We start from the raw sequence: 24,189 nt of genomic DNA on the forward strand, positions 1-24,189 counted from the left end.
TTAAAAAAAATATTAGGTCAATATATATTTAGAAACAAAACTATGGTTTACAAACAGAGTTCCCAGGTACATTATGATTAATCTGTAAATAGTAAAATGTTCTAAAGTTTTTTATGAATTTCTGAGATACTGATTTATTCCATGCATGTGTAATTGTCTGATATACTGTATATTAAATGTGTTCTGTAATGAATACACATTCAATCATACTGGCTCCAGTCCTGGATCATCAACCATACATGACAGTAGGTTTGGCAACTAGTTCAGGCGTCTTGAGGTAAGATTTATCGAAATTTTAATTTATTAATAAAAGTAATAAAGACATGCAATATCTTGAAAGCAATATTTGCTGTCACACCATGCCTCTGTAGGCATTCACTGATCCAACATTGGCACTTAATTACAGACAAATATGGCAAAATATAAGCTGCAGCTGAAGATCCCATTATAGAAAAAATATTTTCACACAGCAGCAGAACGAGAAATAAAAAAACATGTAAAAATTAGTTTATATTAGTTTATCAAGCTATGCTCCCAAACAAGCTGTAGTCGTGTTATGAATATTCTGTTGTATTAATTCAGGCTGCTAATTTGCAACCATTAGTATTAGCATTAGCAGCTAATCAAGTTGCGTATTATATAAATCAAATTAAATTAAACGTGAATCTGCCAGTTAGACGTACCTTGCGCCAGTCGAAGTGTAACCACTTCAACAGCCTCCCATTCAACTTCAGAGTCAGATTTTGGATCAAACGTATGGTTGAACTCCACTACGAGGACGAGTCAGCCAGTGTCACTGTTACAATGGATTCAGTGACCATGACGTTTGATTCCCACGGCTATGCGCTTCCTTAAAGGGGTGTGGCGATCAGTTTAGCTTCTGACACACTCCCAAAAATAGAGCGTTGTGGACGAGAGCTAAAAACACACATTTTCAGACGGGCCGTGTGGGCGGTCTACAGCGCTTTTTGGCATGAAAAGTTACAGACACCTTACTGAGACATCAAGGTCCAATTCTTTAGCAATGTGGAGCATGAAAAAAGCGTGTGCATGGATCTTTAAAGCTGTTGAGGCCTGCGTTGTGACTGCTACCAGTGTTACATACATGTTTTTAAGGAAGCACGCATATGCGATTGACTTGCTCACCACATCACCTTGTCAGAGTCGACAAAGTGGATTCTTTCTGCCTTAAATAAATGGCTAGTTCACCAAATGATATTGTAAAGACGTTTCCCTCTATTCTTACACCACACAGGAGTTGCTGCACTCAACATAAGCTAAAACAATCACCACCCCAAAGAAACAGAGACGAAAACGCCTGTCAGGACACTCCCTCAGCAGCTCTGTCCGCTATGAGGGAACAGTTGATGAAACAGTGAAAGAAAGACTTAAAGTGTATGACAAAGTAATTGTGGGGCTGTTTAATTTTGTAAGTTCAATCGTTGCAGTTTAAATTTGCAACATCTCTTGTGGGGCTTATGAAGCGATGCGGCCATCCCTAGTGTGCATCTTAAACCTAGGTGCGCTCTATAGTGTGAGAATTACAGTCTCCTTATATATAGTCAGAAAACATTTTGTTCAGATATCTGACAAGATCATGTTGACAAGCTACAAAGAATGTATATAAGTTAATGAAGCCTGACCTGAGAGTCTCCAGTCGACAGTGAGGACTCTTCAGTCCAGCAGACAGTAGCTTCATTCCTGAATCCTGCAGGTTGTTGTTACTCAGGTCCAGTTCTCTCAGACTAGAGGACTGAGAGCTGAGAACTGATGACAGAGCTTCACAGCTTCTCTCTGACAAGTTACACACATTCAGTCTAGTAAGCAGAGAAAAAAATATATATTAAAAATATTTAAAACATAATACATGAATAATAATAACTGAAATATCACATGGTCAAGGTATTCAGACCCTTTGCTGTGACACTCTGTATTTAACTTGGATGTACTAATGGATCATTTACACATCAAGCAGAAGAATGTAATTGGTGTAGTAGAGTTTGGTTTTGTAAAGTATTTAGTGAGAGAGTTTGTTCCAAATCCAGTGAGATGTTACCATTGTCAACAGTTTGGACACATATCAAAGGTCTGTAAGAAAAGGAAGGAAGAAAAGGTGTGCACTATGTGGAGGGGAACATGATTGTAGATAAGTTAGTGTGGTGAGGGGGTGGAACCAAAGTGAGAACACCCCTATGAGAAGAGTGGCCTCCATAATCCAGACTCCAAAGTCTGTGCCTTAGGCGAGTCTACCTGGTAACAACCTTGCTTGTTTTTGATTCGTATGACCCTGCCTAAACTGACCTTGCCTGTAAACGAATAAAGCCTGTTCCTTTTAAACCTAAAACCTCGTCTGAAGCTGTGCATGTGGGTCCGGCATCTCCGTGGTACTGACACAATGGACTTGAGGACAGTGGAGAATGGGGTCATTACAAAGGTGGTTAAAGTGGGGGGGGAGCAAGCGAGGGGGTGTAAGGGGGTGATAAGTGGCATACTAGTAAGAGTCAGTATGGAACTACTAATGGATCATTTACAAATTAAGCAGAAGAATGTAATTGGTGTTAGAAGACTGACAAGGTGGTAGGAAAGAGTAGAGTTTGGTTTTGTAAAGTATTCAGTAAGAGAACTTGTTTGCTAAATAGCCTGTGCAGATTAAATATTCATAACACGACTTACTGTACATTACAGTACATTTGAGCTGCTTGTGTTGCTGCTCTGATATAATGTTTTTAAAAAATTGTGGATATATATTCAGGCCAATCACTGCATGACCTACCTGGGAACAAACAAAGAATTGGTTCGAATTAGATATTGACCAAACATATTTTTAATGCTTTTAGTAATTTTTTAGAAATGTTTTTTGATCATTTTTGATAAACCTGACAGTAACATCTCTCTGTATCTGAAGTTGTTACAGGTATCTAGCTTACAGAGGCTAGTGAGCTGGTGCTGGTGATTCCTGGGGTGAGAAATCTGAGTTGTCATCTCTTCATGCGTGGTTTGTAGATCAAGGCAGAGTTTCCCGAAAAATAAAACACTCAATGTATGTTGGATTTAGACCACCTGTGGAATAAGTCATTTACCATTTGAGAAGGAATGTGTTTAAACAATTGAATTTTTAATTTATATTTACACATGCTTTTTTATTATGGTTGGCTCATCTTTTATAGTTTACCATATTAGAAAGAGAAAAACATGTAATTTTAATACTATGATTTCCTGAATAAAAGTGTTTTCCCCTCATAAAAACAGAGTTCAGTGAAATATGTAACAATCAAAGCTAACTTGATTGGCAACCAGTACTCCAAAGCTGGAAAAAACTGTTATCTTTACTCATCTTTTAATGCAATGTATGCAATGTATAGGTTACTGAGTGAGTTGAGAAGTCTGGGGTTTTGAAGACAGAAGCTTTTGCAGGGCCTTGCAGTGGAAATACCTGATGGAAGTAGGGTAAACAGACCATGTCTCGGTTATTTTGTAGATTTGTTTCTGATGCAGGATGCAGTGTATGTAAAGGTGACCCAAAGAGTCATAGGAACGCTCCAGAATGTCTAAAAAGTGGATTTTGTATAATCATTCCCCTTTAATTCTAAACGTTATGCTTCAGTCCCAGTACTGAAGCATAGTGGTGACAGCATCATGCTGTGGGGGCTGCAGACACAGGACGACTGTTTGCAATTGAAGATGAATGACAAGACAATGACCCTAAGAAAATCTGAAATAATGAAGGAGTGGCTTCACAGCAACTCTAAGCCCTGATTTAAACCTCATTGAGCATCTCTGAAGGGACCTGAAAATGGCTATCCACCAACGTTTACCATCCAACCTGACAGAACTGCAGAGGATCTGCAAGGAGTAATGGCAAAGGACCAAATCCAGGTGGGGAAATACTGCATCATTCCCTATCTAAATACTGAGCACAGGGTCTGAATAATTATGCCTATGTAACAGTTTAGTTTTTCTTTTTAAATGCAAAAATGTCAACAATTCTGTGTTTTTCTGTCAATATGAGGTGCTGTGAGTACATTGAGGAAAAAATGAACTTTCATTTTTAATAAATGGTTGCAATATAACAAAAAGTAAAAACTAAGAGAGTTTAAATATTTTCCGTACCCACTGTAATTAAATAAAAAAAATGTAATTTTCATTTACTTACAGAGCTTTGTTGGAGGCTCTGACCACAGGCAGCAGCCTCAGAAGAGCCTCGTCTGAAGCAGAGAATTTCTTCAGGTCAAACAGATCAAGGTTTTTGTCTGAAGACAGTAAGATGAAGACTAGAGCTGACCACTGAGCAGGAGACAGTTCATCAGTGGAGAGACGTCCTGATCTCAGGTTCTGTTGGATCTGCTCCACTAGAGAACAATCATTCAGTTCATTCAGACAGTGGAACAGATTAATGCTTTTCTCTGCAGATGGAGAGTCTGAGATCTTCTTCTTGATATACTGAACTATTTCCTCATTGATTTGTAAACTATGTCCTTTCTGTGTTATCAGACTTTGTAGGAGAGACTGATTTGCCTGCAGTGAAAGACCCAGGAGGAACCGAAGGAACAGGTCCAGGTGTCCATTTGGACTCTGTAAGGCCTTGTCCACAGCGTCATGGTAGAACTGTGTACATTCATGTTCCTTATTTCTAAACCGTTTAGACCTGGATGCTGGTTGTTGTTGTGACATCAGATTGATTCCAGAGTTGATGAAGGTCAGATGGACGTGAAGAGCAGCCAGAAACTCCTGAACACTCAGATGGATGAAGCAGAACGTCTTGTCCTGGTACAGTCCTCTCTCCTCTTTAAAGACCTGTGTGAACACTCCTGAGTAAACTGAGGCTGCTCTGATATCGATGCCACTCGTTGTCAGGTTTGACTCATAGAAGATCAGGTTTCTTTTTTGCAGCTCCTCAAAAGCCACTTTTCCCAGAGACTCGATCATCTTCCTGCTCTTTCTATTCCAGTGTGGATCTGCCTCAGCTCCTCCATCATACTTGATGTTCTTCACCTTGGTCTGAACCACAAGGAAGTGTATATACATCTCAGTCAGGTTCTTGGGCAGCTCTCCTCCCTCTCTGCTTTTCAACACATCCTCCAGAACCGTAGCAGTGATCCAGCAGAAGACTGGGATGTGGCACATGACGTGGAGGCTTCGTGACGTCTTGATGTGGGAAATGATTTTTGTGGCCTGCTGCTCATCGCTGAATCTCTTCCTGAAGTACTCGTCCTTCTGTGGGTCAGTGAACCCTCTGACCTCCGTCACCATGTCAATGCACGTAGAAGGGATCTGATTGGCTGCTGCAGGTCGTGTGGTGATCCAGAGGCGAGCAGAGGGAAGCAGGTTTCCCCTGATCAGGTTTGTCAGCAGCACATCCACTGAGGTGGACTCTGTGACGTCAGTCAGGGTTTTAGTGTTGTTGAAGTCTAGAGGAAGTCGACACTCATCCAGTCCGTCCAAGATGAAAACAACCTGAAACTGCTTAAACCTGCAGATTCCTGCTTCTCTGGTCTCTTTGAAGAAGTGGTGAACAAGTTCCACCAAGCTGAACCTTTCCTTTTTTAGCACATTCAGCTCTCTGAAGGTGAATGGAAATGTGAAGTGTATGTCCTGGTTGACTTTGTTTTCAGCCCAGTCCAGAGTGAACTTCTGTGTTAGGACTGTTTTCCCAATGCCAGCCACTCCCTTTGTCATCACTGTTCTGATGGCTCCATCTCTTCCAGCTGAGCCTTTGAAGACGTCTTCTGGTCTGATGCTTGTCTCTGCTCTGTCTGGTTTCCTGGAGGCTGTTTCAATTTGTCTGACCTCATGTTCATCGTTGACCTCTCCAGTTCCTCCCTCTGTGATGTGGAGTTCTGTGTAGATCTGGTTTAGAAGGGTTGGGGTTCCTGCTTTAGCGATGCCTTCAAACACACACTGGAACTTCTTCTTCAGGCGAGATTTAAGTTGATGACTAGCTGCAGCAGGAGATCCTGAATAAATGAACTGTGATTATTACATTATATTCCATAATTAACAAACTTAACCTTCAACACATCACACACATATGTGATTGAGTCTCTAATGTTAAATGTGGAGATAAATCCTCTTACTGCTCTGCAGACAGTCAGCCAGCTCCTCCTGCTTCATCCTCTTTAGGAAGTTCACTGTGATCTTCAAAAATGCATCTCTGCTGCTCCTCCTCTGCTCCTCATCCTCACTATCCAACTCCTCCTCAACCTCCCTCTGACTCTCTGAGCATTCTGGGTAATCTGGACTCAGAACCTTCTGGATCTTCTTCAGCTCCTTCTTCACAAACATGACAATGTTTTCCTCCAGCAGCTGGAACAGAAACTACATGAATGACCTGATCCAACTAAAACCATGGAGCCAAACATCAGATCCATGTTGGACACAGTGATAATCCACTGGTTTAAAAAGTGCAGCATCGAGATGATTGAACACAACAGATGAACAATAGTAGTTGTACATGTACAGACCATAAATATGGAGTCCAGCTGTGTTTGGTGCTGCTGGACAGACTGAGCACTAGGAACCTCTGAGCTCTGCTGGTCCACTCTGTGGAGGAACCATGAAGAATGAGTCCACACAGAGACACACACAAGGTAAAGGGCCAATGAAGTGATGTTGGATGTGAGCAGTGAGTCAGAGACTCCCTGTAGTGGTGAAGGTTTACTGTCAGTCAGTTGTTTCAGTCTCAGCTCTGAACAATGTATATCGCTGCCTCCATCATTAATCAAGGCTGAGGTGTTGGAACAAGGAGTCTGCTGGGATCAGACTGGTTGTACTGGACAGCTGCCAGTGGGAATATGTTGAACTAGGATCATTTAACTACTTCCTACATTCATTCATTGTTGGACGTCAGGACTGGTGCCGACACTGGGGAAAACAGTCATCTCCACTGCCAACAACATCACAACTGAAGTCTCCAGTAACAATTTACTGCTACAAGTGCAGAAGCCTTAAAACATTTGACCAAAACCTTAATGTAGAGACGTCAATAAACAGATTTGATCAGATATGATCAGTTCCTCTGACGTGAGCACTTCATTAGAAGAGGAGCAGCCCCTGAGACCCTCTACAGGATCAGAGCAGCTAGTGGCTGGATAGAGATTTGATCAATGATCAGAATGAAGAAAGCTTCTCCTTCACATCAACACTTCAACCACAAATCAACCAAATCAAGAAATAGAAACAACACAAATGTTTATCATAAGAGAAAGTTTATAAAGATTTTTTTTAATGATTCAAAGTGACAAAAACTTACTGTGACTCTGATACAGGTTGGCCTTTGAAATGAATTAGATGTTTCTTTGACCTGTCACTCTTGAAGGACACACAGCTGAGTTCGGGTCCAGAACATCCTTGTCCCTGATGAGACCTGATAGAAAAACATCTACAGTGACTCTCACTCATGTCCTAAATGGACAGTAACAGTAAATCAGTGATTTGTCTGTGTCTTGGAGACAGAATCATCACCTCTGAGCTTGCTTCTTTCTCTCCGTTCTTCTAGTTTTAGAGGGAGGGGCTCCCTCCTCTCTGTCCTCACATTGATTCATGCTGCTGGATTTACACTTTCCACCTTTATGTGGAGAAGAAACACAAATCATTCATCAGCACACTACAGTAGTTCAAATAATTTCATCATTAGTCCTATAACAATATCAGCTGCTCTACCTCTACTGTTGCTTCTAATGACACTGGTTTACTGCAGCTTCACAAGACAAAAGATGAAATAAATAGGTGTTTTTCATTCTACTTTAATCTATAGTCTTAAAATTCATTAGCCTGGTTAAAACACCTAACAAACAACAATGAAAAGCAGTGGGACAGTAAATCAAAACAAAAACACCACAACATTTTACATCACAACTATAACAAAAGTCAATGTAAAAACCACAAAGACCTCACCAACACCTACCGGATATGAACTGTTAATCATTCACATTATACCACAAAAACTTGCATGCAGAAGGATCAGCTCAGCAGCCCCTTCTTACCCGAGACCTGATCCAGGTTTACAGACCCTCTGTCCAATTGCACCAGCGACTGCTCTCTGAAGCTCACTTGCTTTTTATTGAAGGCTATTTATAATTATATATCAACAACTTCCATGTACCGGCCATTTAGTGCAGGGTTAGCGTTAGTGTTGCGCTGCCCAGGTCACAGATATGAATTGCAGTTGCAAGCCAGTGACTTCTGTGCCCGGATAAATAGAGGTGTTGTGTCAGGAAGAGCATTCATTGTGAAAACTTAAAACCAATAACAACCATGCAAATCATTCGCTGTGGCGGCTCCTGACAGGAAATATCTCAAAGGAGTTACGTTTCAATAACATCCATGTCATGTGACGTACAGTATATTTATAGAGTTTGTTTTAATTTGTCCCACAGATGTCACAACTCTATATTCAGTATTAGTACATGTAAAAAGAGGAATTGAGTCCCATTGGATACATGTTCAGTTCCTCTTTCTACGTTCTGCTGCGTCACAAACAAACTGAAAACTAACAAATAAAACTAAACAGTGTACAAATAAATAATAGAAAAAAACTGTTACAAATACCCGCCTTCAATATTTCCCCCATCAGTTTAACAACTAAAAATTAAAGAACTTTTCTGCTTTGACTCTAGTTAACACAACAAGGAGGAGAATGTCTTTTCATCATCACATCACATTCTAAGGTTAAGATGTGTGCCGCAGATTTGTAGCGAAACAAATCAGTTGGTGTGAAAGCTATGATCAAGATTCACTACAGCAATGTCACATTACCTTTAAACGGAGGAAATTCATTCAAGCTCAACAGTCGACAGCTAAAGTGAAAATAAAACAAGGGTGAAGGAATCTGTAACAGTAAATACTTCTCCTTTTCTTGTACTTTGATTTTTAGGCATGTTATTTTTAGGCACATTTGTGGCATTAGTGCCCTCTTCAGTTCAATGGGCAGTTGATTACTATTCAGGTTAAAATAAATAAGAAAGCAAAATTTCACTTTATTGTAAACTGTAAACAACAGGTAACATGTCATTCTGAACATTGAGAACAGTTTTCAGCTCCAGCCGTGTTGTAAACTGCTCTGGAATGAACATACAGACAGGATCAGATCAGATCAGATCAGATCAGTTCTGTATTAACTATTAGCAGCCAAGGTGGGAAATATTAATACGGAACTGTAGGGGAACTGTAGATGTGTTGGCGTGTTGTTACAGACAGCTCTGGTGTATTGAGGGCTTAAATTGTTCCTGCGGGAAATTCAGATGTTGCAAATAAATCTGAGCCATTTTCCTACCAAACCGTTAACATGCAGATCTCTATCACTGTCTTTCTATGTGCAGTCGTACTTTTATTTACGTACATTGTGCAACTTCAGCACTCGATTTTACAGTGGTAGCAGTTCAAAGTGACTAGTGTGACCCGTGACCTGGCGACCATTTCCAGCCTCACCGTGGCCTGAGATGTGTTTCAGTCCTCTCCATCACATCACAGATGTTGTTCTGCGGAGTACAGAGTACGAAGTACAGCCTCATTGTGTGTAACCTGCCACTAACTGTACAGTAAGTTAGTGTTTTATTATCATGCAGTACCATAATCTGTTTTTATTTTTTTAAGAATTGTTTTTTGTATTCTGAAAAAATACAATAAAAAGTTGTTGTTTGGAACTGTGTATTTCACTCTGACACACTGTAACCACTATCAACCTTCTCTCTCCCAGTGCTCTACTCCACTAAGGTGTTCTATTACTTGGACCGTGTCTCTACCAGACCACAAAAGCCACATGACAACATTCCTATGAATGAGGAGTTCATAGGGTTTTGCTCATCTATGTGTAGAGATCTAGTGACCACATGTTGTCCTGAGCAGCTTTATAGTCAATTGTCAAAGTAATATTTGTTTGTGATCACCAAGTAGGCTGGTGTTTAACTGGATCACACAGTATCTTAAAAACAAGCTCTCACATTCACTAACAGCAAGACAACACAGACCCAACTGTTACAGACTAGTCATGGTTGTTCATCTGTTGCCTTGAGCTTCACAAATGTCATGGGTGACAATGAGAGCTGAAGGACAGGAAAGTCATCTTTAGGATGGCTGTCATTCCAAAGTCGCCTCCTGCTCTGGCGATGGTCACAGGTGCACCTTTGCTCGAGCATCATCTGCATCATGGCCTGTGGCTCTGCCACCAAACTGTGATGCATTGACATGGAGGCTGTAGACCTCTCTGCTACACAGATGGCACCCTATCAATTAAAAGAACACACATTAGCATATAATTATAGAATGTCACGCTAGATGATCAACTTCAGTGAAATACGGATAACAGAAATAATATATAAAACGTACAGATTTTCTTTTCACAAGCCGGATTTTTGAGGGGACTTTTGCAGCAGATGCAGCCCGCTGGGAATGCAGAAAGACAAAAAAACCCAAAACATTAAATTACAGAATAATAATGAAAATACAGCTGTATTTTATACATGCACTTAAGTAAGTATGGCTGATATGTACCTTTGGGTCTGGTGGTTTTTCCATAGAAGGTTTGTGAATCCATCTGTCCAGGGATCTGTAGACGTGTTGAGGTCCAAGCATGATTTGCGGAGGAAAATTAGCTATTTTTATATGTCTTGTGTTTGGGTGGTGCGAGGCGTCGCTCACCTTAACCAGGTGATCAAGTGATCTAACCTTGCCCCTACGTCACTATTTCCTCCACGGCGCGGTGCTGTATAAATCCCAGAACATTTTTGAGTGATTTTAGCTTCTGCATTGTGCAATCGGTTGTTGGTCGTTGCTACTTTGTTGTTAAAGGTAAGACAATGACCAAGATTTCGAAAGCACATTCTGAAGATGTCCGCGTTCGGCGTGGGGCAGGGAAGACTCTCCGTGAGATCAGGGCTCATCTTGCATCCGCTAGAGTCAATGCGTAAGGCTAGAGACACGCCCTACGTGTCCGAGCGGACCATAAGGCGGCACTATAAGGCGTGGGCGTCCGAGAAAAATGTTGAGGTAAGTGAAATGTCTTTTTGTGGTTAATACACAAATAACGTGAAATGTGTGTTTAGCATTAGAAAACTTCGATTTACATGCGTGCTTTTTGTCTTTCTAGCCATTTTATGGCTGCCTTGGATGACCTCACTTGAAAGAATAACGAATTAGTGGCCAGAGATGTGCAAAGGATCCTGCAGTCAGAGATTATGGAAACGTCAGTCAGAGCTCCATATGCTACGCACGCAAAAAGATGGGATGGAAGTTCAACAAAACAGAGTTTCCTCCCATGATACGTGAACAAAACAAAGAAGCATGACTGAGACAGGCTGGACAGTGGATTGAAAACCGCAAACTGTTTCACAATTTGCTGTTTACTGATGAAACGACTGTTACACTGGAGCACTTTGCAAGAATTAGCTGCACAAAGAAAGGACACTTAATTTCAAAACCGCAACCTAAACATCACCTTAAACTTCAAGTTTTGGGTATGATTTCAAGGTGGGGACCAGGACGGATCATTATTTTTGAGGGGATTATGGACAGACAGTTTTTTGAGAAGTATATAATCAAAAGCACAGTGGAGCCTTACAGAACTTTGGATCACAGAATCTTTTTTTTAGGAACGTGACCCCAAACATCTAGCTGCAAGAGCCTGTCTGGGGGCAGTATATATATTTCCTATATACTCCTCTTGTAAAAGCAAATCTGTCCATCACAATATGGCATTCAGCCTAATACATGCTGCTTGTTAAACTGCTGGAAAAAAATTATGTTTTGGGCTTCTTCCATAATAATCATGGCTAATTTGTTTCTTTCCTATTCTCATTTGGGTTATGATTTATGTTTTGTCTTTCACATGTTTTACGAACTTGACGTGTCATTTAGATTGTTCAGTGGTTGTCTCTCTCTCTCTCTCTCTGTTGAGACTTAGCGCTCTGTCTTCCCTGATACTCAGATGCCAGTGGTGTAGTTGTGAGATTGTAAACATTTGCACACACACAGCGACAGGGAAGAGATGGCGCATGCAATTTGATTAGATTAGACAGACATTCCACCCTAGTAGGATAGAGGAGTTAAAAGGCGAAGACAACTTATTCGCAAAAAAAAGATCAAATAATCTTACTTGAAATCTAATATAATAATATATAATTGCACAACCCTACTGACCATAATAATTTTCTTATTAACATGAACTACTTCATCAGTTTATGGTTATGAGAAATATCTATCTCTTGGAAAGTTTTTCTTTTTCTGTTGGAGCAATATGAGCTTGAACTGACAAGCTTCTGCTTTTCAGACTAAAGCTTTACCAACTAAGCCACCTGAGCACTACTTATGGCAATGTTGAAGGAGTTGATACTCTATTGTCTAAGTGTTTGTAAATAACCAATCAACCTTATACAATTATACTTTTATATTTATATTGTGTTTTTCTACTGTACACATGGTGGCTCCAGTCCTCTGGTGGCTCAGTGGGTGGGTAGAGCGTTAGCCTGGGAAACAGGAAGTTGCAAGTTCAAACCCAGTTGATCACACCATATGACTTATGGGGATGACCATATGTGGCTGCTCATCTCCAGTGAGAGAACACAATTCAATTTCCCTAAGTCAGGGGTGTCAAAGATGCCGACGAAGGCAGCTGCCCTGCTCTCCACCTCTCTCTGCGCCAGCTCCTACTGATTACCTTGACCAGGTGTGTTCGTTAATGACAAGCTGGAAAAGCCAACTGACACACCTGATCAAGGTAATCAGCAGAGAGAGCTGAAAAAACAGCATCAATGATGTGTGACTTTGTGATGTTATTTTATGTAAGTTATGTGTAAAATTGCATTAACTGCATGTAATCATTTATTTAATGGCATAACCCTAACCTGACTAAAAGGTTTTGCATTAAATGTCACTTCTTACCTAGTCTTTACTGGTATGTGATAAAATTAAGTGGAAAATTTACATAAATAATAAAATTACATAAAGTCCAGGTTTTAGGCCTGATTATTGTTTTGAGTGTATATGCAATATTCATTTAACTCAAAATATTTATTAATAAAGATTGCAGCAACATGTTGGTTCCTACATGTTTACTGTGTCTGCTCAAAACTGCAGGAGTGAGGCTTAGATCAGTAATGTCACTGCTTACAGCAGAGCTTTCTGTGGTGGATATAGTTTTATGTTCTCAAACATAGATTTCACATCAGTTGCGAACATGTGGTTTATTTTGTGATTACTCACAGATTTGCTGGACCAATAGCGTTTCTTCCGTTTACTTGCAACACCTCCATCATTTCATTGTTTTAAATGAATGGGGGAGCCTTTCCCCCCACGGTTATGTATTCATGTGTAAATACCTACTGCACACCTAGACTAAACTGACTAAACTGACTGTCGAAGCTTCAGAGATGCCGGCCTGATTCACCTTTACACGGTGCGGAGACAACCTCGGTTGGATTTTTCTCAGTCAAACAATCCTGTAACAGGGACTACAGGCACTAAACGTCTGGCAAAACAACGGAGCACAAACAAATCTATTCCGACGGATGCATACCTCCACCTGAGAACAACAGTTCAACTAATGTGAAGTCTGGTGAGTAAAAGCTGGAGCTGATTTTGTGAGTGTATGAACTGAACTGCTTCATCTATAACAAAACATCAGTGTGCATGAGCTGATTAATATGTAACAAAGAGATGAACCTTGTACACCAATAAGGTTTTAACTAATCTGAAATCACTTTGTCAGCTGAGACTCTGAAACCCTGGTCAGAGTCCAACAACAGTGTCACATACACACACCAGTAGATTCATAAAGCAAGAAGATGGAAAACAGGAAAAATAAGAAACTCAATAAGATAGAAAATTTACATAAAATATTCTTCCTGATGTCAAAAGTTAAACATGAATGTTTGAAATTTTAATTCAGATCTACTGACGACACAAATGTTTAACTTTCTATACATAGTAAGTCAGTTAATGTCTGACAGGATTTTATTACTGTCAGTGTGAAAACAAGAAAATATCACTGATGTGTTCCATGAATAAATATAATTTACATTTCAACAATACGAGACAAACAACTGCTACAAACCTTCTACACCAGGAAACACAAACTAAAGATCCAGACAAAGGGAAAGAATCAAACAAAGCAAACTTACAGGTGTTTTCCACAGTAGGAGAAGACGACTCTCTTCACACCTGACACAGGTGAACTGTTACCTGGAGCGGAAGCAGGAAACCAGAGCAGATTTTCACAATAAGAGACATCTTGTTCCATGACTGACTCAAAGCTGGGATTTCATTGTTGGTGATAAATGTTAGTGATAGTAGCATGTGGTGGTGAAGAGAGAAACTGTCTAATTCAGCAGAAGTCATGCTGTGGTTTAAACAGTGTTTTACTGACAGTGGTGAACTGAGCATAAAGGAAACAAAACCGCTATTTGTAAGAAGCAACAGGAAGCAGGACACGCTGTGAAAACCCAGTTCACAGTGTGAATAACAATAAATGTTGCGTTCAAACTGGGTTTGTTGTTTAAAGGCAGCTGGTTGAGTCAAGTGAGGCAGGACTGGGCTCTGAATCAGGGCATCATCAGTGAGAAGCAGACTGATGTTAGAGCAGCTCAGTAATAATAAACTGACTGAGACAGGAAGTGAACTCACTGACCTCATAACTAAGGTGGAGGTGAAGGAGCAGACCCAAGGCTCGTTGACAGGTTGTGAGCAGATTGGATCCCCAGTGATCGGACCTGGTTCTTATACTTATGCCACATCTGTCAGTGACTGCATAAACATCAGTGTTTCTATTTTTCTTTTAAGCCATTACATGTAAAATAATTTATCCTTATGATGATTTATATGAACTCACTATCGCCGCCAAACAGATATCAGCAGAAATTTTTAATATATAACCTGTTTGTTCTGTCTCTAACCTCACAGCATGTGAGCACTTTTCTCTTTCTGCAAACAGCGGCTTGATGGCAGCGTTTTTTCTCCTTCTTCTGCCGTTGTCTGCTCTCATCTGTTGTACATGAGAAGCAGTTAATGTTTACTGAGCCCGAAGCTTCCAGCTATAACAAGCTGCAGTCCAGAGGTGGCTGATGGGAGTGGTATTGCGCAAGTAATGGTGGTTCAGAGAGGAGATCTGGAAGCTGGGTTAAGGAATCTGGACGATCTGGAAGCTTAAAACGTGTCATCAAGTTACAGCTAAGGAACGGCTGGATATTTTGGTTTTAGAAACATTCTGGTTGCCGGCTGTCTCTGGTTCTGTCTAACGAGTCATTTAACTGAATGCCATTAGTGAGAAAAAGTAGCAGCAGAGAAAAAGATAATTGTTGTTGCAGGAAATTTTGCTCTGTGTGTTTGCTTCACTAAACCACTGCAGCCTAATTTTTAGTAGAAAGGGAGACTTCACGTAGTGAAAGCCCTGGTTTCATAGCTCTTCTTATACAACAATATTACTGAATAATTAATGAAACAAAACAATACTCGCGTACACTACTGGTCTGTAGTGCTTTGTTTCCTTAGTGTTTTAGGGAACGAGACCACACAGGAGATTGTCCACATCTCAGGGACCGTCTCCAGACTCAGGCTCAGGTTGTATAGGTGTGTGTGACTATCTTACAGAGCTGCTCAGCACAGTCCCTGCACATATTGCAAGCACTTTGAGCCTCAGGTACAAAGGTGCAGACCTTTACCATAAGTAGTAAGTAAAACATGTGGGAACTCACTGGGACCTGAAGATAAGATAAGACATACTTTATTTATATCCTTAGAGAAATTGTTTTCTTTGCATTTAACCCATACACACATTGGGTGCTCAGACCCACATGCACAGTGCGGACAAGGTGTGTGGATAACAGAAAGCGTTTATTGCTCAAAACGTAGTCAGGCGATCCAGGTCATACACGTGAAGGCTCAGTTTAAAGGCACAAAAGAGGCAGGCAAGATCAGGTCCGGGAAACATGCAGGGGTTTGGTACACAGGTTAACACGGCAGAGGGACAGACTAGGGCTAGGCAAAAACCCGAGGTCAGACGGTCAGAATAATACCACTGGATCCAAGGCGAAGGTACAGACATGGAACAGGCAGGAATCAGAGGTCAATGACGGACGTGATCAGAAAACAAGATGACTATACGAGAACGCTGGAATGTGGTACTAAGACTTGACAATCTGGCAACTGAGTGCTGGAGGAGGTGTATCTGTAATGGAAAAATTTTGCCTTTGTGCTGTTTCTTATCCAACACACTCGTCATGTGCTGGTTAGGTGCAATACTGAACATTCTTACACAAACAACTAATCTCTTTTGCTGACGTACATCAAGTCTAAACATCTGATGTTCCATTTGACTGACTAATAATTTATGATATATGTTTGTCTTTTACACCCGGACTCTGGCTCCATCCTATCTGACTCCCCACCAGACCCAAGGCTGTTAAAGCGAATGCATCTTGTCTTGGAAGCTCGGTGTTCCTTCCTTTGGATAACAAGACATGACGATGCAGAAGTGAGAAAGCAAACATTCTCACTCACAGCGAGATAAGATGGCGCAAACAATTCCATTGCTGCAGAGAGACATTCCACCAGAGCCAGAAAAAGGGGTTAAAAGGCAGAAGCAACTTGAGGATCGTGGGCTCTTTGCATCACACCTTCGTGGTGTGTGCACTGATCTCCCCAGCTGGTTTTTGGTTTGTTGATGTGCACGATCAACATCCATGCTTTTTATTTGCTTTCCCCATTATTTTTATTTTCTTTATTATTTCAATAAATCGCACAAAAGGACAACTCTCTCATCTGCTTCTTTATGGAAAATTTCCACCACAGAAATTGGCGTCACAAACAGGATGTAAGTACAACATGCCTCTCCAAACATATCATAAACGCCTCTTTTCTCTGCTAACAACATGTCTACGGCCATTCGATTGTAATGTAATAAAGACAATTAATGTATGATAGCCATAGGTTTCCGATGGGGTTCTGTTTCATATAATCTTAAGATAGATCTCATACTTTCGGATCTTTAATTGTACATTTGCGTCTAGATCGAATAGGAGATTCAGGGATTTAACCAGAATGATGGCGCATAAGTTTGAAAGCAAAAATTAATCTCAAGGTGTCTTGCTGTCAGATGTTGCACGAGCCAGTGAAAGAATAAGTTCTTCTTTAATAGTCTGGTACGTACAGTAATTATTATTACTTCTCTCTAATAGTCGTCTTCCCTTTAATAGTCATTAATAGTCTGTTTCAGTCTTCCTATAGTCTGTTTTTTGTTTTTCTATAGTCTGGTTTTATTTTTGTTTTCCTATAGTCTGGCCAGACAAACCTATAGTGTGCACAAATCTTTTTAGAAACATGGAGGATTTTATTACTGAATTTGTTGCAAATTGAAATAGTTTAAACCCATCAGACTGTAGAGTCATGCAGCAGTTGTCATTTAGCTGTTTGTCATCATTTTAAAATCACTCTGTGGGATTTTTTTTTTTTTGAGCAAAAAGCGATTCTTCATTGCGAGCAGATAAGCATAAACATGAAATTGAGCGTGTATCAGCTGTAAGCGTGTTTCTTCATTGCGTGCGTGGAAATGTGTGTGTGTATGTTTGCGGTACCGTCTTGTACGTCACGTGAAAAGGAACCGTCACCTTCCTCCTTCCCCAACCATCAGTCTGATGTGAGCGCCAGTGGGTGAAGCCTTTCAATGGGACAGTTGTTCCTCGATGACAGACCTTTCCTGGATCCTCAGATGCAGCTCTATTGGGCCGATCACGTCTGAAGCCTCTCCTGTTGTTTCAACCAGTGTCTGTGTCAGAGCACGTCTTCTCTGCTGTTGCTCTGTCCTTGTTTTCCTTTGCTGATTGTCATAAGCAGGTGTCTGTGTCAGACACACATGCTTGTAGTAGCTGGTTCATCTGATGAGCACAGGATGTGATGGCTGCAGACGTTGTGGGAGTCTGTGAGGCGTCCATGCTGTGGTCTGTGTCCTCCAGCTGCTGTGGTGTCAGAGCTTCCACCCTGTTCTGGTTGTTGGTTGGCGCTTCTTCTCCTTCGGTTCTTCTGCTGACGGTGGGAAAGGAGTCCAGATCCGGATTTACCCTCATCGCGCTCAGTTCTGCATTAGAATAGAGAGCAGAAAGAATGGGAGCATTTGCTCTTGACATGATATGTGTGTGTGTGTGTGTGTGTGTGTGTGTGTGTGTGTGTGTGTGTGTGTGTGTGTGTGTGTGTGTGTGTGTGTGTGTGTGTGTGTGTGTGTGTGGCAGAGTGCAAACAATTCTTCCCCAGAGTTGTTATCTCCTTTTTTCTGTTACTTTCATCACTCTTTTGTTTCTTTTAGGGCTTTAGTTTTGATAGTTTTGCTTTTTAAAATCTCATCTTTTGTATCTAACTTTTCTTTTAAAGGTGCATATGTCTTTTACACTAAGTGATTCTTCTTTTGAACCCATAATCAGTTTCCCACTCGTGGAAACATGAAACGCACTAATAACCATATTTACTTTTAATTTTAATTACTTTTTACTTTTGTAATGCTGCAGTCTGGTGGTGGAGACTTAGATCGCCCCGAACCCATCTTTCAGAGTCCCGGCGGTTTTCTGCCTTAGACTTTTTTGTGTTCCGGCCGGAACCTTTTTTCCAAATTTCTCTTCCACGGACGTTTCCGTAGAAAGGGAACCGCTCAGATCAGCGACAGGGTTCTCGGAAGTGGTCCCGCACCGTCAGGCCCCTCTAAGACCCGGGTCCCTCGTATCTCAAAACCACTTCCCCCTGCAAACGCGCTCCGTATTTCAGAAGCCGTCTTTTATTTCCTTGTCCACACCCTTTGGACTGCGCTCAGATCTGCACACTGGTCTGTATCCTCAGTACAGACAAAAACAAGCTCGGTCCCACGAGCCAACCCTTAGCAACCACCGTCTCGGCCACCAGGGCAGACTTTGATCTAATTAATTTTACCAGAATATTAAATTTTAAAATCATAATTTTTTTCCCTAATATTATATTTTGGATGTTTTCAGCCAAATAGTCGTTTTAGAAATATTATCATCTCTAGTCCTAATTATGTTTTCTTTTATGTTTTAGTGTAGTAGGGGATGCTTTAGAATTAATTGTTATTTGCCTTACTTTCCCTAAACCAAATGATCAGAGCCAAGTAAACCCCGAATACCTGAAACCAATTTCAAACCCGTTTTCTTTTTTTTTTTTTTTTTCTCTTCGATAAGTCGCGACAAAACGAAACCTCTCTCACCGGGCCGAGTAGAGGTTGGATTTTGTGTTCGTTGGATCTCGTCAGAGGTAATCCAGATGGGTGAGTAGTCCTCCCATCTCGAATGTCTGTAGAGGTTTGGAGGCTGAGCGACCCTAGTCCTCAGGACTATCGTCCCTGGTCACACCGTCCAGACGACCTGCCGCAGGATCCTGTTCGTAGACGCCAATTTCTGTGGTGGAAATTTTCCATAAAGAAGCAGATGAGAGAGTTGTCCTTTTGTGCGATTTATTGAAATAATAAAGAAAATAAAAATAATGGGGAAAGCAAATCAAAAACATGGATGCTGATCGTGCACATCAACAAACCAAAAACCAGCTGGGGAGATCAATGCACACACCACGAAGGTGTGATGCAAAGAGCCCACGATCCTCAAGTTGCTTCTGCCTTTTATTATCATAAATTATTAGTCAGTCAAATGGAACATCAGATGTTTAGACTTGACAAATACGACAATTTTTAAGGAAAGCGGAGAAGAGAGAAGGTGAATGAACTGTCTGAAGGGTCTGAAGAAAAAGCAGTCTGTGTTTACTCACAGCTGAGACATCAGTGGCGCTTATTGTTCATGAAGGGCCCTGCACTGCTTGAACTGATACAGGACCAGCAGAGCATTTTCAGTCTGACTCACTGATAAAAAGCAGCAGCTCCAGACTCTACAATCAATTTCATTAGTGTGTGTAAGTGAACATCAACATACACTGAAAGAACTGAAGCATTGGAAAGTTAGTTTGGTTTTGGCTTTGGTTGGTAAATGGTTCCACAGAAACACATTGATGTTCACTGAGAAACAAGAAGGATCCTTACAGCGGTACCGACAGAAGCTCCTGAGCTGGAGTCAGACACAAACACTGGAGCTGTCAGTTGGTGAAGTGAAGCTGTAACAAGACTCACATCACTCAGTGTATTCAATGAGTGTAGGTGAGTTAGCTGCTCTGAGGTCAGCTCACAGACACTTGCTTTTTTGACAGCAAATACAGCAAATATAAAGATGACACAAACAGATGATTCAGCTGAAAATCCTTTTATTATGATGCACTAAGGTGATGCAGCAGGTGTCATTCAAACCACATACTATTCATATTTTATACTACATATAATATACAATAACCCTACCCAGTACTCCACTCTGCCCACAGTGTTGTATTGTATTCTGCCAAACCACCCCAATTTGGTTTGATTGTTGTTGTATGTCTTTACTGTGCCTATGCTGTTGTGAGGTGGAATTTCCCCACTGTGGGACTATTAAAGGGTCCACATACGTTTTTACAATTTGATTTCCCCACCTAAACAAAAGCATGGCAAATCAATTTCTTTGTCTGTTTTTGAAAGCATGGCAAATCAATTTCTTTGTCCGTTTTTGAAAAATGTATTTTCAGCTAGTTTATTGGTTTTTAACAGGGTGGTTTATCAAGAGAAACGAGAATGTTTTCTATGTCATCTTCTGGACAAATTAACCAGAAACCGGCTTGATTTTAGTCGATATGGTCTGGAAAGGAAAATATAAATCCATTACTTAATTTGCGCATGAGCACCAACTTCCTGTCTTCATTTCACTGGGTTTCAAAATAGGAGTCTCGTATTCTTAGGCCGCGCGTTTGACATTAACGTGTGTATCGTTAGATCAAACTTTGCGTGTGTGTGTGTTGGGGGGGGGGGGGGTCTCGTTACAATCTAAGTGTATTGGACTTACTGGGATCTGTGGTCCTGACTACTTTACACAGCTGACCCAAACAACCAAGCGATGTGTTGCCAGTACGTTGTATACAAATTAACAGCTCCTCCAGTTCTAAAACTGGCAGACCTTGTTCATAAACATTGTTCTGCACATTACACCATCCATTTATGTTTATATATGCACAGCTGTATCGATCTAGCTGGAAGACACAGATGAACAGGTTGGTGAACAGGTTGAAACAGACTGTCACCAGGTCAGACCACAGGGTCAATAGTAGAAGTACGGGAGTGGGGGATAGGTTCTGTGGCTCATTTGGGGGATGACCCACAAACGTTTATAAGACCAATGCACATAACTCTGGTTACAAGGTCAAATATTTTACTGGCTGTTTACCACATTCATAACCTTAAAGGCCACTTAGCCAGCTATCGCTATCCAACGCTATCCAATACAGATGCTTTCTCAATGTCAGCGATCACACGAGGGAGGATCCAAACGCACGGCACAGACAGGACGTGATATTGAGTGGTATGTTGGATGTTGTCGGACAGGCAAAGGTCAGTACACAGGTTAGCAAAATCCAGGTGACAGTACAGACAGAAGGTAGGCAAGGCAAGGTCAAAACACAATCCAAAACTAATACACAGCTGGAATTACAAGACAAGAACCCTAGAGCGTCAAACAGTGAGGTGATCAAACAATCTGGCAATGGGCTATGGTAGAGACGGTGATTAAATACAAGACGAGATGAGTAATGGAAAACAGCTGAGAGGTCACATGACTGGCACTTAAAACCGGAGGAAATCAGAGCCGAACAGGACCAAAACAGGAAGTTGACAAAATAAAACCGGAAAAGAGCATAAGTGCCTGACATGACACTGAAACCATGACACTCAGTGGCTCGTACAAATATTGTTTTATCAACACATGTCAATTTCAGGAGAGAATAAGAGTTTGCTGACATTTATGAACCTCAAGCCAACAGATGTGAGAGCTTGTTATTAAGCTATGATTCAGTTACAGGCTTGCTGTTCAAGTCTTAAATATGACTTCTACAGTTGACTATGAAGCTGCTCAGACAACATGTGGCCTCTATATGTCTACACATAGATAAGTAAAACCATGATTGTAAACTCATCATTCATAGCAACAGGTGGCTGTTGTGGTCTGGTAGAGACATGGTCCAAGTAATAGAACACCTTAGTGGAGGAGAGCACTGTTTTCGCCGATTGACGTTGTGTACCGAACCTCGCCTGTAGAGATTGCAATTAAACCCTCAAACCTACAGTACCTGTCTGCCTCCTGTGCTGTGCATGTGGGTCCGCCATCTCAGAAAACGTGACAGTGTGTTGTCCAGCATTGTGAACCATGAAATTCCTAGTTTCAAACATTTATTTTTTCTGAATACAAAAAAATATTTTTAAAAGAAAAACAGGTGATGGTACTGCATGATAACAAACACTAACTTACAAATTTTTCATTTCAACAACTCTTATGGGCTGCAGACAAATCCTCAGTGTACACATGCTCCTCCATCCTGCATTTCAGGCACAGCGTTGACCCATTCTGCCACAGCTTAATGCACGCTTTGTACCCAACAAGACTCCTGCAGCCTGCTGCTCCCATGGAGCTGTCAATGAAGGCTAAGTGAAAGAAAGAGTAGAAAAAGGAAATTACTGTACTAACCTGTGTGGTGTAACTGGTGGAGTCCTTTAATGTTTTAACGCAATGTGATTGATCTCACTGAAGTCAATATGGTGAAACTTGTGTCTAATAATAATTTTTGTTACTAACTGTTTAAGGTGTAGATTTATATGCAACACAAAGCATCGGTTTTCATGGGGAAGTGGCAATAAAACTAATTTTACCATTACAAACTAAACACGTGAAGGCGTATTTGAGTTTCCCAGACTTTGCTTCCCTTATGACCTGGGAAGCATCTGATAAGTTCTGAATGACTCTAACCCACTGCAGGAAACAGTGTGTGCCCTGGAGAGCAGATTCAGCAACAGACTGATCCAACCTCACTGTGGGTGTTACATACTCGGGAAGGAGCGTGAGATTGACAGACGGATTGGTGCGGCGGCTGCAGTAATGTGGTCAGTTTACCAGTGGCATGTGTTGTTCTCCACATTATTGCAATTATTAGAGGGGAGCAACACCCTGCCCTACAAATACAAGACCCTGAGGAGGACTCCTTACATCACGGTAATCTGCAGTGGACAGTCAGAGATGTGATTTGCCGTAATGTCTTAATCAACCATCACCATCACCACCACCAATAAAAGAAACTGAATAAATGCAAATCATAATTAATTTGGTTTTCTACATTTCCAACAAATACAAAGGTAATTGTTAGATTTTATGATTCTTCCAATAATTCATACAATTAACCTTAACCTATACACTCACCTCCAGCTTTTGTTTGAGAATTTCAGTTTATAGATCTGTCTTTTCAATCTGGCGGATTTAGTTTTTGCAACTCCTTAACCGGTAACTGAAAATACAGAAGATTTAGAGTTACATGACATAGTTCCTCCTTACTTTTACAGAATTAAACTCTGGCGTTTACTGAACATCACTGAACTGTGTCCATCTGTGCAGCAGAGTGTGATGAACCCTCCTCCTGCTGTTCTTCCACACTCTAGGGCAGAGGGGAGATAATAATGTCCCTATACTTGGAGATCAAGTTACGTCATTTAGGCTACGCAACACAAACATCAGAAATCATCCATCCATCCATCCATTTTCTTAACCGCTTACTCCCTAGTGCGGGGTCACGGGGGTGCTGGAGCCTATCCCAGCTAGCTATGGGCGAGAGGCAGGGTACACCCTGGACAGGTCGCCAGTCCATCGCAGGGCAACACATAGACAGACAACCATTCACTCACACACTCACACCTACGGGCAATGGAGAGAAGCCAATCAACCTAATGCACGTCTTTGGACTGTGGGAGGAAGCCGGAGAACCCGGAGAGAACCCACGCAAACACAGGGAGAACGTGCAAACTCCACACAGAAAGGCACCAGGACCGCCTCCGGGAATCGAACCCAGAACCTTCTTGCTGTGAGGCGACAGTGCTGTTGAAAATACTGTTGCACAGCTATACTCTGCATGCTATTTAGTTATTTAATATGTACATAATACATAAAAATTGAAACTAAACTATATTATTAGATGAGTTTTGGGTAACTTTTAAAAACCTAATTAGATTAATGTATATAATTGCTAATAATAACTGCTCTGTTGTGGGAAAAATAGTTTCTTCCCTACTTCTATGCAGTTATTATATGATTTATGATTTAT

General features: G+C 41.1%; 1 protein-coding gene and 1 long non-coding RNA gene across 4 annotated transcripts in view; both read right to left on the minus strand.

The window, feature by feature from the left end:
* The window catches only part of LOC114863092 (NLR family CARD domain-containing protein 3-like), a 40,780-nt gene extending 23,802 nt beyond the window's left edge, over positions 1 to 16,978 (minus strand). Inside the window, exons 1-8 of one of the 3 annotated variants that reach the window (XM_029163933.2) lie at positions 16,486 to 16,978; positions 14,112 to 14,172; positions 7,462 to 7,564; positions 7,250 to 7,363; positions 6,462 to 6,540; positions 6,075 to 6,303; positions 4,154 to 5,954; positions 1,644 to 1,817 (exon numbers count right to left, since the gene is read on the minus strand). In XM_029163933.2, coding sequence (XP_029019766.2) covers positions 1,644 to 1,817; positions 4,154 to 5,954; positions 6,075 to 6,303; positions 6,462 to 6,540; positions 7,250 to 7,363; positions 7,462 to 7,541 — 2,477 coding nt within the window. In that variant the 5' untranslated portion in view covers positions 7,542 to 7,564; positions 14,112 to 14,172; positions 16,486 to 16,978. Of the gene's footprint in view, positions 1 to 1,643; positions 1,818 to 4,153; positions 5,955 to 6,074; positions 6,304 to 6,461; positions 6,541 to 7,249; positions 7,364 to 7,461; positions 7,565 to 7,659; positions 7,784 to 8,754; positions 9,066 to 14,111; positions 14,173 to 16,485 lie in introns of those variants that run through there. The other 2 variants (XM_055511721.1, XM_055511720.1) reach the window with 2 other exon arrangements.
* Positions 16,979 to 18,113: 1,135 nt separating this feature from the next.
* On the minus strand, positions 18,114 to 19,593 carry LOC129604598 (uncharacterized). Its single transcript, XR_008695627.1, has 2 exons — positions 19,181 to 19,593; positions 18,114 to 19,133 (listed from the first exon to the last, which is right to left on the minus strand). It is a non-coding gene; the product is annotated as an uncharacterized LOC129604598 (long non-coding RNA).
* Between the last annotated feature and the right edge of the window lie 4,596 nt (positions 19,594 to 24,189).

This window comes from Betta splendens, chromosome 9 (assembly GCF_900634795.4).
Source record: "Betta splendens chromosome 9, fBetSpl5.4, whole genome shotgun sequence".
Lineage (NCBI taxonomy): Eukaryota > Metazoa > Chordata > Actinopteri > Anabantiformes > Osphronemidae > Betta > Betta splendens.